General features: G+C 39.0%; 1 protein-coding gene across 1 annotated transcript in view; it reads left to right on the top strand.

Moving 5' to 3' along the window:
• The window catches only part of KCNH7 (potassium voltage-gated channel subfamily H member 7), a 395413-nt gene that overhangs the window by 230954 nt on the left and 150209 nt on the right, over positions 1 to 14250 (top strand). The window contains exons 4-5 of the mRNA XM_070731643.1: positions 9163 to 9591; positions 11335 to 11355. Coding sequence (XP_070587744.1) covers positions 9163 to 9591; positions 11335 to 11355 — 450 coding nt within the window. The remainder of the gene's footprint in view (positions 1 to 9162; positions 9592 to 11334; positions 11356 to 14250) is intronic.

Genomic DNA, 14250 nt, shown 5'->3' with positions numbered 1-14250 from the left:
GGTCCCTTTAAAAAATTAAAAAGCCCTGCTTGCTTGCTGCACTAATGAAAACATCATCCATACACTAATCTGAACTATCAGTCTCAATATAACTTCACTCACTTGATCTGTGTATCTGAATCACTACAAATTATTCCTTGAATGTAAACTACTATATACAGTAACACAGGAGGACACATGGAGTTTAGCCTGGGATTTATTTTGAATCTGGTAAAGTTATAATGTATTTTTTGGTCTCAGAGTTCTAATTAGTTTTCCTGCCATTTTGAACCATGTCTTTCAGGTTTATGAACTGTGATATACTGTCAACAGACTATATTGTTGAATCTTATTTCTAGTTCACTCTTAATTTGATTTTTTTGTGCTGTCTAGAATCTGAGTCCTGATAGAAGAAAGGAGAAATCAAATTATCTGTTGAACAAATTGTCAAACCATAATAAAATCCTAGCTTTATAGTATATGTCCATGTAGCCTTTGTCAGGATATCATGAAAATAAAGTAATTCCAAGACCATAAATACTACAAACTCTTTTTATGTGAATTCACAAATAAAAACTAAAGTGGTTGGATAATAACAACAACAACAACAATAATAATAATAATAATAATAATAATAATAATAATAATAATAATAATAATTTTTTAGACTTGTATGCCACCCCTCTTTGAAGATTCAGAGCTGCTCACAACAAATAATATATGAGATACAAATCCAATATTAAAAAACAATTTTAAAAAACCCTTATAAAAAACAGTCAAGTAATCCAAACAAACAATACATAAAATGGAACAGCTGGGGGTATGTGAGTTTCCCCAAGCCTGGCAACACAGGTGGGTTTTCAGAAGTTTGCCTTTTTCTGAGTCATTTCTCCATTTCCTTCTAAGGAAGCTCTAAGGAACTACTACATGACTCACTTTTTCCAGTCACCATCCTTCTACCTTAAATTTCTCCTATACCTGACTGGATATTCAGATCTACATATTAAGATTAGACATCCTTGATGCAACTGTATTCATTTTATCCCTCAAAAGTGCCACCAGGAGCTATTTGACATGGCTTAGTTAAAAGCTATTTCTTCACAGGTAACAATTATTGGTACCCTATCTTTGTATCTCATCACACCATCAGTTAGTATTACAATGATGAATTAAATACCCATCCACTAGAAATGCTATTTGATGGCTCACATACTAGAAATAGCTTCCTAACCTGCTTTTATTTAACTGCCTCTGCACATTTTCATTAAACCATATGTGTGCTCCCCTGTTGTGAGGGTTTCTTTCTTGCAATATTTTTCTTTGGAGCTGTTCTCTGCATGAGTAACAGGCACGGTGACACAGGGAGAATCACTTTGACTTTCTCCATCTGTTTTGCACTTTCTCGACACTGATCGAGTGGGATGGGCACAATTGATCTGTTCCATACTCACAAGCATATCTATTGTTATAGAATACATTACAATGACAAGATTTACACACTTCCATGCATCCTGTTGATTCGTTAACATAGCATGCGCCAGTCACTTACAAGACATCAGTCCAATTAAACTTCACAGGAGAAGTTCATCAATTCCATTTTATCACCAAAAATGTCACTTCATCAGAAAGAACAAATATAATTCTAGGGCAATTTAGCAGAAGATTTAGATTTGGTGTGTCAGTGGACATGTTCAATGATTAAATCAAATGGTTCAGAGGGTCCAGTTTCAAGGCTTGAAAGCAGGATAGATCATGTAAGTAGTGGAAATGTGTTTGTGATCATTTCCCCAGTAGTCCTTAGAATCTTCTCTGGGCCACCTTACAAGTATTCTTCATATTATCTTTCTTACAGTGGTCTGTTTTCACAATGGGTCAACCAATGTCTGTAATATTCTTGGCATTAAAAACCAAATTAAAAGTTCTTTATCAGTGGGAAGTCGCTTGTTTTGCAGCTCCAGCAAAATGCCGTGACAAAAAGTGTTATTTTAGCATTTTTTTTCTACACTGAAGCTGAGTCAGAAGTTAATCAACGCAGTTGCAGAAGAGCTGTAGAAGCCTGGTGCTATTGTACGAACAGAAGGCACAAGCAGTGTAGGGCTGCCTGAAGTGATGCATGTGGATGAGTGTTTTACACAATCGGTCCTAGTTGAGGCAAGATTATAATGTTTAAAAATGAGTTCAGCAACACTTTATACCATATTATTGGCAACCTGCCTTTTTAGTGTCAGAAATGTGGGACCGAATCCTAGCAGCCAATTAGGTCCCACAGAGTCAGCCTTCTCCGGGTCCCATCAACTAAACAATGTCGTCTGGCGGAACCTAGGGGAAGAGCCTTCTCTGTGGTGGCCCCGGCCCTCTGGAATCAACTCACCCCTGAGATTCGAATTGCCCCCACCCTCCTTGCCTTCCATAAGATGTTGAAGAGCCATCTATACCACCAGCCATGGGGGGATTGATTTCTCACCTTACCTTTCCTGACTCAACATATGAGATTGATATGATTGTTTTAGAATTGTTAGGTTTTTTTTATAATAATGGGTTTTTTAATATAGTTTATATTGGATTTGTATTTTATTGTATCTATTGTTGTTGTGAGCCGCTCCGAATCCTCGGATGGGGCGGCATACAAATCTAATAAATAATTATAATAATAATTTTGCTATTTTAATTGCAATTGATACTATCTGAACTGTAAAGTTCAATTTTAAATTTGGCACATTTTATCATGTAAATTTTCTATACATGATGTTAATTGCTTATAGTATATTAATGGCATTTTCTATGTAGCCTTTACCATACTGTATTTTTACTGTTGATAATTGCATGTAAAACCATATTTTAAGATTTCTATTAATAATTTTAGCTGTATTGTATAAATGTTTATTTTAAAAATACATGGGTTGTTTTTTTTCAAATTAGGGGATTGGACCAAGGTCAATCCTCACTTTTCAACTACTACAACATTATTACAGGATGAGATCTTAGCAACTCCCATTAAAAATAAAATATGTGAAAGAAGTAGGGGTGTGCTCAGTGTAACATTGTGCCAGTGTCTGGAGGCTGTTAGGGTCTGGATGCTAACAGGCTCAAACTCAACCCAGACAAGAGGGAGTGGCTGTGGGTTCTGCCTCCCAAGGACACTTCCATCTGTCCATCCATTAGCCTAATCAGTTGTTGAGAGTCATTGACTGGCTGACTGAAAAGAATACGTATAAATATTTCCTTCCTCACCAGTTAGTCAGAACTATAGAAGCTTCTCAGAGTAGGAGTTTCTGCAAGAAAAATAAAAAAAGTCCAGTTGCTGTTCGACCTTTGGAACAACCATGACCTGAAAGACTGAGAATTTCCATAGAGATTTTCCATAGTTTAGAAGTTATATCAACATATTTAGTTACCAAAGGACATGGAAAGTTCCATTTTACTTTAAGAAGCAGACAACTGCCTTATAGGGCAGTCTGTCTCTGTCTCTCTTTCTCTCTCCTGCTCTTTTTTTCTCATTCACTCATTCTCTCTCATTCTTTCTTTTTTTCTCTCTCTCTCCCTCTCTCCCCCTTCTCTCTTTCTCTCTCCCTCATCTTCTCTTCCCCCCTCTCAAAATTTGGGGGATAGGACCCCACAGATCCCTGAATATTCTTTATTCAGTAATTACCTCATCGTGAAAATATTGTATAGGAGTTTAGTTTAGTTAGTTTAACTATATATCATACAGATCGACCTATAATAAAGGTTTTTTGGATATAAATGAAAAGTTATCAACTTAAAAGAATAATAATTGCAAAATAGTTGCAATCCTTTGCAAAACAGACGCAGCAAATGGGTTGAAAAGATGTTCCTGTTTACCTCCCATGGTGTTTACCTCCTATGTCACTACAGGTTTGTCACTTTTGAAGTGTTGAAAATATCCAGCTGAGAACATATCCAGCTGAGAAACTGTATTCTTTTAAGGCGTATTTCATGTTTTATCATTTGAAAAATTGGGGAGATACAGTGGTACCTCTACTTAGGAATTTAATTCATTCTGTGACCAGGTTCTTAAGTAGGAAAGTTTGTAAGAAGAAGCATTTTTTCCCATAGGAATCAATGTAAAAGCAAATAATGTGTGCGACTGGGGAAACCACTGGGAGGGTGGAGGCCCTGTTTCTAGAGAGGCCCCATGGAGGCTTCTCCCCACCTTTTCTGGCCATGTTTCCTCCCAGGATATTCCTAGAGAGGCCCCAACAAAGGCTTCTCCCTGCCTTTTCTGGCTCTATTTGTTCCTAGGAAATTCCTAGAGAAGCCCCACGGAGACTTCTCCCTGCCTTTTCTGGTTACAGTTTCGGAGGCTCAAGTTTGAAAGTAGAAAATGGTTCCTGAGAAAAGGCAAAAAAATCTTGAACACCCGGTTCTTATCTAGAAAAGTTCATAAGTAGAGGCATTCTTAGGTAGAGGTACCACTGTATTCATCTCCCTTACTCTGTAGGAACGGCACAGGAGAGAATCTAAGAAGAAGTAAACAGAAGAGAATAACTCCCTTGAGTCCCTGAACTTTGTTCTAAATCTTCTGAAAAATCAATGGATGAAGATTCAACCACATCTGTATTTCCACTGTGACCAACTAGATACTGTCCGTGAACTCGCCATACCTGGGAGGGGTGCAATGCAGTGGGAGTGCTGGCGGCTGAGCTGGCAGAAGCAACAGCAGACATTGTGGTGGCAGGTGCAATGTTCCCATATCCACAGGATCGCTGCGGAAAGGCTTGGACCATGAGCTCCTCCTGTGCCTCTCAGCTGATTCCTCATGTTTGGCATGCCACTGCCTCACAGCTGATGCAGCCAGCATAGATTAGGGTGGCTGCTTGCACACAGGGCTTCTTCAACCAACGATGGCCCAAAGCACTGATGGGGAAGCTACTATGGACATTTGACTGCAGAGCCAGATGTTGGCTGCTGGGGTGTGTGTGGCCGCTGGGTGATTGAGGGTGGGGCATAGAGTTGAAAAGTAACACTGGAAGATGGACACTCCTAGCACTGACATTAAGTGGACTTCATAGATGCCATCTCGTTGCATTCTGAGGCTGGGCCTATTAATAGCAATTAAATTCAAAGTTTTATTTATTTATTTAATTATTCAATTTTTGTGCTGCCCTTCTTAGACTCAGGGCGGCTTACAACATGTTAGCAATAGCACTTTTTAACAGAGCCAGCATATTACCCCCACAATCCGGGTCCTCGTTTTACCCACCTCGGAAGAATGGAAGGCTGAGTCAACCTTGAGCCGGTGATGAGATTTGAACCGCTGACCTTCAGATCTACAGTCAGCTTCAGTGGCCTGCAGTACAGCACTCTACCTGCTGTGCCACCCCCGGCTCTGTTGTTTTGTCACAGTTGTGGTTGATTTGTGTTTGCCTCATTTATTTCCTGCCAAGCCTGCCCTGCTAGTTCTCAAAGATACTTTGTTGTGCCGTTATACCTAATCCTGAACTACATATTCCAGCACCCCTTACAATTTGCTATGTTTCCTGTTCCATGGAAGCTGTTGTCTATCCTTTTATATTCCAGGAAATGGTACTAAGAGTCACATTCTCTGTTGAGTATGAAAATGCCATTTGGCCATAATTGCTATCAATTTTTTTCATCAGTTTATCAAATCCAGCATCATTTGCTAAGTGCAGGGAGAAAAATAAGAAATTAAAACTCTCTGGTTTAGTCTCAGAAACAGATCCTGAATATGAGACTCAAATATTTTGACCACCTAATGAGAAGGAAGAAGAGCCCAATGCTGGGAACGATTGAAGGCAAAAGAAGAATGGGATGGCAGAGAATGAGGTGGCTGGATGGAGTCACTGGAGCAGTCGGTGGGAGCTTAAATGGACTCTAGGGGATGGTAGAGGACAGAAAAGTCTGGAGGAACGTTGCCCATGGGGTCACGATGGGTCAGACACGACTTCGCAACGAATAGAAAAAGTCTAGAACAAATATGTAAAAAGGGAGAAAATTAACAGGCTAACTAAACAGTACTTGGAATAGGATTGTTTTTACTGTTGCTTATGCAAACCATGGGAATTGTTCCAAATAAAAGGTTTCTTGTTACCTCTTTTTCTCATACATACATGCACCCAGACGTAGAGACTCCGGTAACATGCGAGACTATCTTCCTGATCTGTGTTCTGCCTACTTCATTTCCAACAATACGAAATACCTTTCATATTGAATGAAAAGCCATACAGTTGCTAATAATTGTCAGTACATCACACATGTATAACTTGTTTTCAAAAATAGCTCCTTTAAAATAAATCAGGCAGCCAAAAGTTTGGAACAATTTATGTCTTGTTTTTTTTTTAAAAAAACTGGAAAAGATAGTCATATGTTGCTGCTGTTATTTTATTTTGCGCCTGAAAATATTAGCAATGAGGGATGCTCTCCAAGCATATCCTTTCCAGCTGAATTAAGAGACAACTTGATCAGCAACAGACTTCTAACATGACTGTTTTAAATCAGTGAAGCAGAAAATACCATCTGTTCTACCATGAATATTTCTAAAATAGAACAGGAGCATGTGGAGATGTCTACTTTTTCCTTGCAAGATTGTGAGGAAAGCCATGAAATACCCTGTTTTATGGGGAAAACGTTGTGATGAGGTCTCATAGTTCAAACCGATGTCATTAGCTAGTAATGGACTACTCACTTTCAGAGGCATTATAAAAGCTGTAGAATATTTTAATATATGACTCATTTTTACCTACAGCTAGTAAACACCTATTGTTGCCCTCAAATTAAATCTCAAATTTCACTGGTTTTGTAGATGCATATGATTAGATTTAAAGGCATATGGAATAGAATAAAATAAAATAGAATAGAATAGAATTTTATTGGCCAAGCGTGATTGGACACACAAGGAATTTGTCTTGGTGCATATGCTCTCAGTGTACATAAAAGAAAAAGATACATTTGTCAAGAATCATGTGGTACAACACTTAATGATTGTTATAGGGGTCAAATAAGCAATGAAGAAACAATCAATATAATAAAAATCTTTGGATACAAGCAACAAGTTACAATCATACAGTCCTAAGTGGGAGGAAAAGGATGGTAGGAATGATGAGAAAAACTAGTAGAAATAGAAGTACAGATTTAGTAAAAAGTCTGACAGTGTTGAGGGAATTATTTGTTTAGTAGAGTGATGGCTGTTCTTGTGTCTAGTTGTCTTGGTGTGCGATGCTCTGTAGCGATGTTTTGACGGTGGGAGTTGAAACAGTTTATATCCAGGATGCAAGGGGTCAGTAAATATTTTCACAGCCCTCTTTTTGACTCGTGCAGTATACAGGTCCTCAATGGAAGGCATATAACAGCAAAAAAGCATTCTTAACAACAATTAATTATAGAATATTCCAGGGGGGGGGGGCTCACAGAGAAAGAATGAGAGAAAGCATTATATAGACATTAGGTCCTCTTCTACAATTTGAAATAGGGGAGCAGGGGGGAAAATGTTTCATCCTTCTTTCCAAGGAATTGAAATAGAGAATCTCTTGTATCCGATCATGTCTCCTGAGCAAGTAAGCTCTTCAAAATAAGGGAGAAGAGTATTCAGGCAGCAGAGATGGAGAGCAATAAAATGTTGCTGGTTTATTGTTTTGAAAAATCTCAGCAAAGCAACCCCAAACCTTGGAGGAACATCACAAATATTTTCGTTCTTGTTGTTATTTATTAGATTTGTATACAGTACTGCCCTTCTCCGAAAACTCGGGGTGGCTTTTTCTCTTTTGGGACATACCAGCAAGTAGCCATCATCCCCTTTCCCCTCCTTCATTATTGAATATGCAGACGGCAGTGCCTGGAAATTTAAAATGTTGCTCGTACCAGGTTTCATCGTGATAAAATAGTTAAAATAGCTAAAATAGTTACAGCTAATTTATGCATTTTGTTTAAATCTAGTGTTGTATGCCTTTTGGATGATGCTATTAGTGAGTAAGCCATTTTTTCCTGAATTAACTATTCCAAGGTGTTTCAAATTGAAAGCCTAATATTTCCAAACAGTTCTATTGTACACTTGAATCAAGTTGTCAGCAGATAATTCCCTGCCTTAAAGATAGGTTCCACGTTAAAAGAATTGATGAATAGAAATATAAACCAAATCAACAATAGAGCTCTCTTTGCTCAGCCTCTGAAAATGTGATTTTTTTCCCCCCTGAATAATTGGGATAACTCTGGGATTCTTTCCTCGGTGTTTTAAAAAACATGATATGAGCCATAGTAGTAGACACAGTGATGTAGACAACATGATATGAGTAGTAGTAGTAGACAACATGATATGAGCCATAGTAGTAGACACAGTGGCCATGAAAATTATCAATTTTTTTAAAAAACCTATAGAGATAATAACTTTTTAAACAACTACAAGGCTTCAAATTTATTTTAAAACATCCTCAAATAAAATTTATTTTTTAAAAATCCATTAAAATCAGAGAAAGGTGAGTGGAGAGTGATAGGATAGGTTTCCCGCATGAAGCAAAGTTGCTGGATTTTGTATCTGAACGAATGTCAATTATTAAGTGTTTTTCTCAAGAAACAGGTAATGCTTTGGACACACACTTAGAAACAGTGACAGGATAAATCAAAAAGGGATGCTTGCCTTGGTTCTGGTTAACTTGTTTAATTGCCACTGTTCCTTAATGTGGGAGCTCCCAAATTTATATTCTGACCCATTGCAAAATTGGAAATGAGGGATGTCTGTTTCCTATTTAGATAACTATTTAGACTTGTCATTGCTGCCCCAGTGTTTTGAACATCTAAAGTAGTATTTTACCTTCAAATCTGAATCAGTCCTAGAATCAGAGGTGGGATTCTCATAATTTCCCTTCCAGTTCGCCCAGCGCGTGCACGCTAACTTTGGTTGAGCACATGCCTTCTATGCATGCACATGGCCTTCTGCACATATGCTTTGTTCACATGCATATGGTTTGCATGCATGTGCACGACTTGAAAACATGGCTAAATAGGATGGCATAGCACATGGGTAGGTGGGTGGACCCCACCCGCAGGTTTCTACTACTGGTTCGCCCGAACCAGTCAGAACCGGCTGGATATCACCTCTGCCTAGAATTATGTTTTGATTCATTAATGTTTGTCCACTATCAACAGAATAGCTCCTAATGTCATAGTTAATTGATTGGTTTCTTATTTTTGAATCTGATCTTTTCTACTTAGGCAAACTTTTTGGATTCAGGCTACCTGGATTGAGTATTCTATCCTACAGAAAGCAATCTTTGCCACAAGAAGATCCTGATGCAGTGATTGTTGATTCGTCAAAGCACAGTGACAACTCCATGGCCATGAAGCACTTTAAATCTCCCACAAAAGAAAGCTGCAGCCCCTCTGAGGGAGACGACACCAAGGCACTCATTCAACCAAGGACGTGTTCACCTCCAGTGAATATATCTGGGCCTCTAGACCATTCATCACCAAAACAGCAGTGGGATCGACTGTACCCAGATATGCTGCATTCCAGCGCAGCGTTGACTCTTGCTCAGTCAAAAGAGAGCATTAGTAGTCTAAGAAGAGCATCTTCAGTGCACAACATCGAAGGATTTACCATCCATCCCAAGAACATGTTTAGGGATCGGCATGCTAGTGAAGGTAAAGTATTGGGCAAGGGGAGAATGATCAATATTCATGAATTATGTTGACTGAACGGCTGGGAATAAAATGAGACACGTGCACAACATTTTTTCATCCAACTAGGATAAGATCTTTGAAGTCCTTTTAAGAGCTAAGAGGAAATTCTAGCAGGAATGACATTAAGCACTCTATGTTCATCATTTGAGACCCTGTGCAAAGAGAAGCTTATTTCCAAGTCAATATGCTTCATATTGTCTTATAGGTCTAGGTGAACTAATTTGAGAGTAAGTCCTAATAAGGGTCCCCTCATTATTTGGGCAGCAGTTTATTGTAAAGGAGTCTTAATACAAGAATGGTTCAGACTGCAATGGCCACATTCATATTCGGAAGGTCTTCATCCAGAGCATGTACCCAGGAGGAATCCTTCCTTCAAAAAAATTTATTCACTCACTCACTCACTCTCTCATTTAATCAATGTAGTTACCATCTGATTCCAGACTGACTTGGGAAGGGGCTTACATATATGGCAACACACAAATAAACACATAATAACACACCGAATAGAAGATGAATGCAGGTGTACTCAACACCTAAAGCAGCGGTGGGCTACTAGCTAAACTACTAGCTACATGCGCATGCGCGGAAGGAAAAAATCTTGCCGGAACATGGGCACACCTGCGTCTCCATGCACGATTTCGCTATCTGCACGGGTGCAGCAGCATAACTCTGCTGAAACTCACGGGACCCCCAGAGCCGCGGAGGAGAGCCCGATTAGGTGCTCCGGCTAGTATCCCATCCCTGACCTAAATCAAATATCATACACCCAACACTGGCTCCAACCATCTTAGCCTAGAGCCTGAGACCATGGCCAAGTCTTTAAGGTTTTCCAGAAAGCCACCAAGATAAACCAAATAGAAAACATGACTAGATTAGCTAATTCTACTTTATTGTAAGGCTATCTTAACAAACTTCCCACTTTAAGCTGCTTGATGAATGAGTATGGTCCTTCCCAAGTTTCTTGCTTTGACTGTTAGTTGACTGGAGGTTCCCACCTTTCTTGATTGTTTCATGTCTTCCCTTCATTCATCAAGATCACTCATACATTCCATTACAGAGTGGAAGCCACTCAGATTTCATAGGAAGTTACATCCCAGAAAGCAGGTGCTATGTTAGAGAAGGTGTGATTCCTGGATCCAATAAAATGACACTATTTTAACTGAAAGGACCAGTTACCTGCCCAACCTGGCAGTCCGAATCAGCAACATGCCTGCATATTGTTTCAAAAGGAAGCTATTCCTTGCTTCACAAATAAAACCCTTGTTCATCTTCATGCAACTGATTGATTAGAATGTGTATTTGACTAATTGAACAGTTGGCTGACTGCATTCTGCTATTGATTAATCCAGGAAAATTGCTTATTCAATTACAATTTCTTAAGTTAAATTAGTCTCCAAATTTAAGGGACAGCCCCTCCTGAGATAGATCACATCCATTTAAATGGCTGTTCGAGCTAATTTGAAAACACTTTTCAGCACTCTGGGAAATGTTGAAGAGCAGTTGAATGAGGACAACTTTTGGTTCTTAATTCTAAAAGGGGGAAATTAGTCTCCTGTTCATTACATTAGCTGATTCACCCAAATTAATGTTGGCTCCCTCAAAATGTATTGGGGAACCAAGAAGGGTGGAAAATAATCAGTTTGGAGTCTTTGAATACACAGTTTATCTCCCCCTTTTGCTTTTCTTTATTCTGCTGAATAACAGACAATGGTCGCAATGTCAAAGGTAATGTAAATTTATCACCTCTATTGTCCAGTGCTTTTGAGAGAGACATTATTTGGCATGCTGTATAGACTGTACAAATGCATCATACTCATGCTAACCTTTATGAAGCTGGGCACATTATAGGAATTACTATTCTTTTTGCTTGATGGATGCGTCACAATTCTCTTTGCTCTCAGTTCAGAATGATGATAGATGGCCATTCAGAGGAAGCTGTGAAGGGATGCACAGGATGTTCTTTCAAAGCCATTATACTCATTTAGTTACAATGCAATCCTCTACTTACCTATCCAGAAGAAATGCCCCATCCTTTCTCTGGGGCTTTCTCCTTGATCACTGATTCCAGCAGCACATCCTGCTTATGCCCCCTCTGATTTGAGTGGGAGAGTTAAGCATGTCCTTATTTCTCTCCCATCAAAACTCCAGGAGGGCTTAAAAGTTTGAACTTTGGCTGGATTGTACCTAGGTAAACTTGTTGAAGAACATAGAATGTGGATGCTGCCAATCCTACGCAGATACCATATTTTGAAGTTTTCAAGATGCGATCTGGGAAAAGTATGACAAATTGAGCTTTGCATGATTGAAACTAGCCACTGTTGATTCATTTTAAATCCAATTCAGTTTTATCGTTCTGACACCAAGGCAATCAGTGAATAATCTGGACCCTTCACGTATTCCTCTTTTGTCTCCTTAAAACTAGTTTCACGCTCCTGGATGGCAGGGGGTATGGTTTAAGCTTACTGTAGTCTTCAGGTGTGCTTGCATGAATTCCATTGGCAATTTCATGTGGAAACATGCTTATTCATATTTATTACATGCTAGTATTGGCCCTTTTCACTGGGACAACAGTGTAAAGCCAAGTTAGCCAAATGGAGACATTCCTTTCTATAGAATGCTTTAGTGTATATTTCCCCCCCAAAACAAAGTTATCATTTGTGTTTATAGCCTAAATTTAGTAGGAGAGGCAGGATGAAGGAGGAACTTTCTTTTTTGCTCCTCTTCAATGTGTCATTTAATATACTTGATGAAATGTCTCCATCAAACCTGCATGATGTGCATGTGCTAATGTCCACAAGTGACACATTCCTAGGAAGTCTTCCCATTTGCTTCTTGTCTCCATCAGCGGTGGTTTTGATATTGTGTGGCACCATGTTGTAAGTGAACAACTGTCTGTAAATGAACTTTCTGCTGACGCGAAGTACTTAAGACTCTGCTTATTTCTCTATTTATTGTCACTATAGATCAGGGGTGTCAAACTCAAAACCCGGGGCTGGATCTGGCCCATGGGGCAGCCCTGAATTGCCTCTGCTCAGGTGGGCCGCTTGTGGCCGTCCCACACTGTTTTCCCTGGCAGAGGGTTGCAAGAGACCATTGCAGCTGGAAATGGAGTTTGGGAGCCCATTTTTGCTGGCAGAGCGCTCGGGCCCGATACGAGTGCCATTGAGCTGGCCACTCTTCCCCCGCCTCTGATGCGGCCCTCAAGGAAATCAAGTTTGATACCCCTGCTATAGGCCCACATCAGTGTTCCATAATCTTTAAAGCCAATTTAAGATTCTCAGAGGGAAATGAATGTATTTCTGGTAGAAGCCTATTCTGTAAGAACAAACTTCCCATAAAGAAATATTCTGTTTCTTACGCCTGCCAGCCTAGCAGCTCTTGGGAATAAGCTCTTGAAAAGGGCCACCTGAGCTGATCTTAGAAGCCGAATAGCTGTTACTTGCTTCAGCAAAGTAAGACTTAAATCTGCATGAATAATGAACATAAGAAAGGCTGGTAGAGCAGAGCCACTAATTTCTGCTGCTCTTCCATTATTGAAATCATGGCACAAAAGACACTAAGAATTACTTAGATTTTGGAGCCTGTCTTATATTCATTAGCTCCTGTGCCAATGAAATTAAAGAGTCTTCTTTTCTCCCTAATTTGGGCATTTAGCTATTCAGGAAGTGTTTATTTATGGGATACATTTGTGGTCCATATTTCTTCTATTGTCACAACAACTCTCACAAGCTGGCAGAAGGTAATATGCTCAAGGATCCTTTTTCAGTCTTAGAGCAGCCCTTCTGCCTGCCTCAAGGCACCAGGAGACAAGGCTGGCAATGGGGCATCAGAGAAGGTGGGCCTAATATTTTTGGATTCTTTTTAGTGGATTAGGAAAGGTAAATAAATGACACCTTATTTGGCCCTGCAGCACAGATATTTCAATTTCTATGTCACTCTCAGTCTTTGGAGAAAGGCGGCATAGAAATCCAAATAAATAAATATGCACCTTAAATGGGAGCAATGTACTATTTGGGGACAATTGCATATTTTAGAATATAATGAAAACTCTATTGTCCACCGAGAGAATCCAGAGGTCTTTATTATTATTATTATTATTATTATTATTATTATTATTATTATTATTATTATTAAATTAGACTTTAGGAATCCAAGAAAAAAAAATTTTCTAGTCACTCTTTCAACAAATGGTATTTATAAGTATACTGCCTTTGGATCTGGAATTCTCATACAGCCATAATAACTATAGATTTCTTCTATATTCATAATTTAAAAACTTCATGTGCTCCAGACTTTAAAAGCCCATAGCTCTTAATCTAGCGTGAAATAAAGCTTTCAGGGAGAAGTGTATCTAGATTAAATCCAAGATATTACTCCACTAATGGATGTCTGCTTCCACTTGTGTTCACTCAACTAGCTCAGAAATCTGTAAACTCTGAAGAAATAGATTCCCTCTTTCTCTATAATTTTTATCTTTTAAAAATTTCCTCTAGTTTAAGGATCCTACAAAGCCTCGATAATAGAATCGTTTACAGTAGTAGAAAGAATGAGAAGCCCCAATTCAAGAGTGGGATGTGCAATAGACACTCATACACACCAGTGAATTATTTACTACTTCTA

The sequence above is a fragment of the Erythrolamprus reginae genome, chromosome 1, assembly GCF_031021105.1.
Source record: "Erythrolamprus reginae isolate rEryReg1 chromosome 1, rEryReg1.hap1, whole genome shotgun sequence".
Classification (NCBI taxonomy): domain Eukaryota; kingdom Metazoa; phylum Chordata; class Lepidosauria; order Squamata; family Dipsadidae; genus Erythrolamprus; species Erythrolamprus reginae.
The sequence above is the reverse complement of the archived record's forward strand: the minus strand, read 5'-3'. Positions and strand labels throughout refer to the sequence as shown.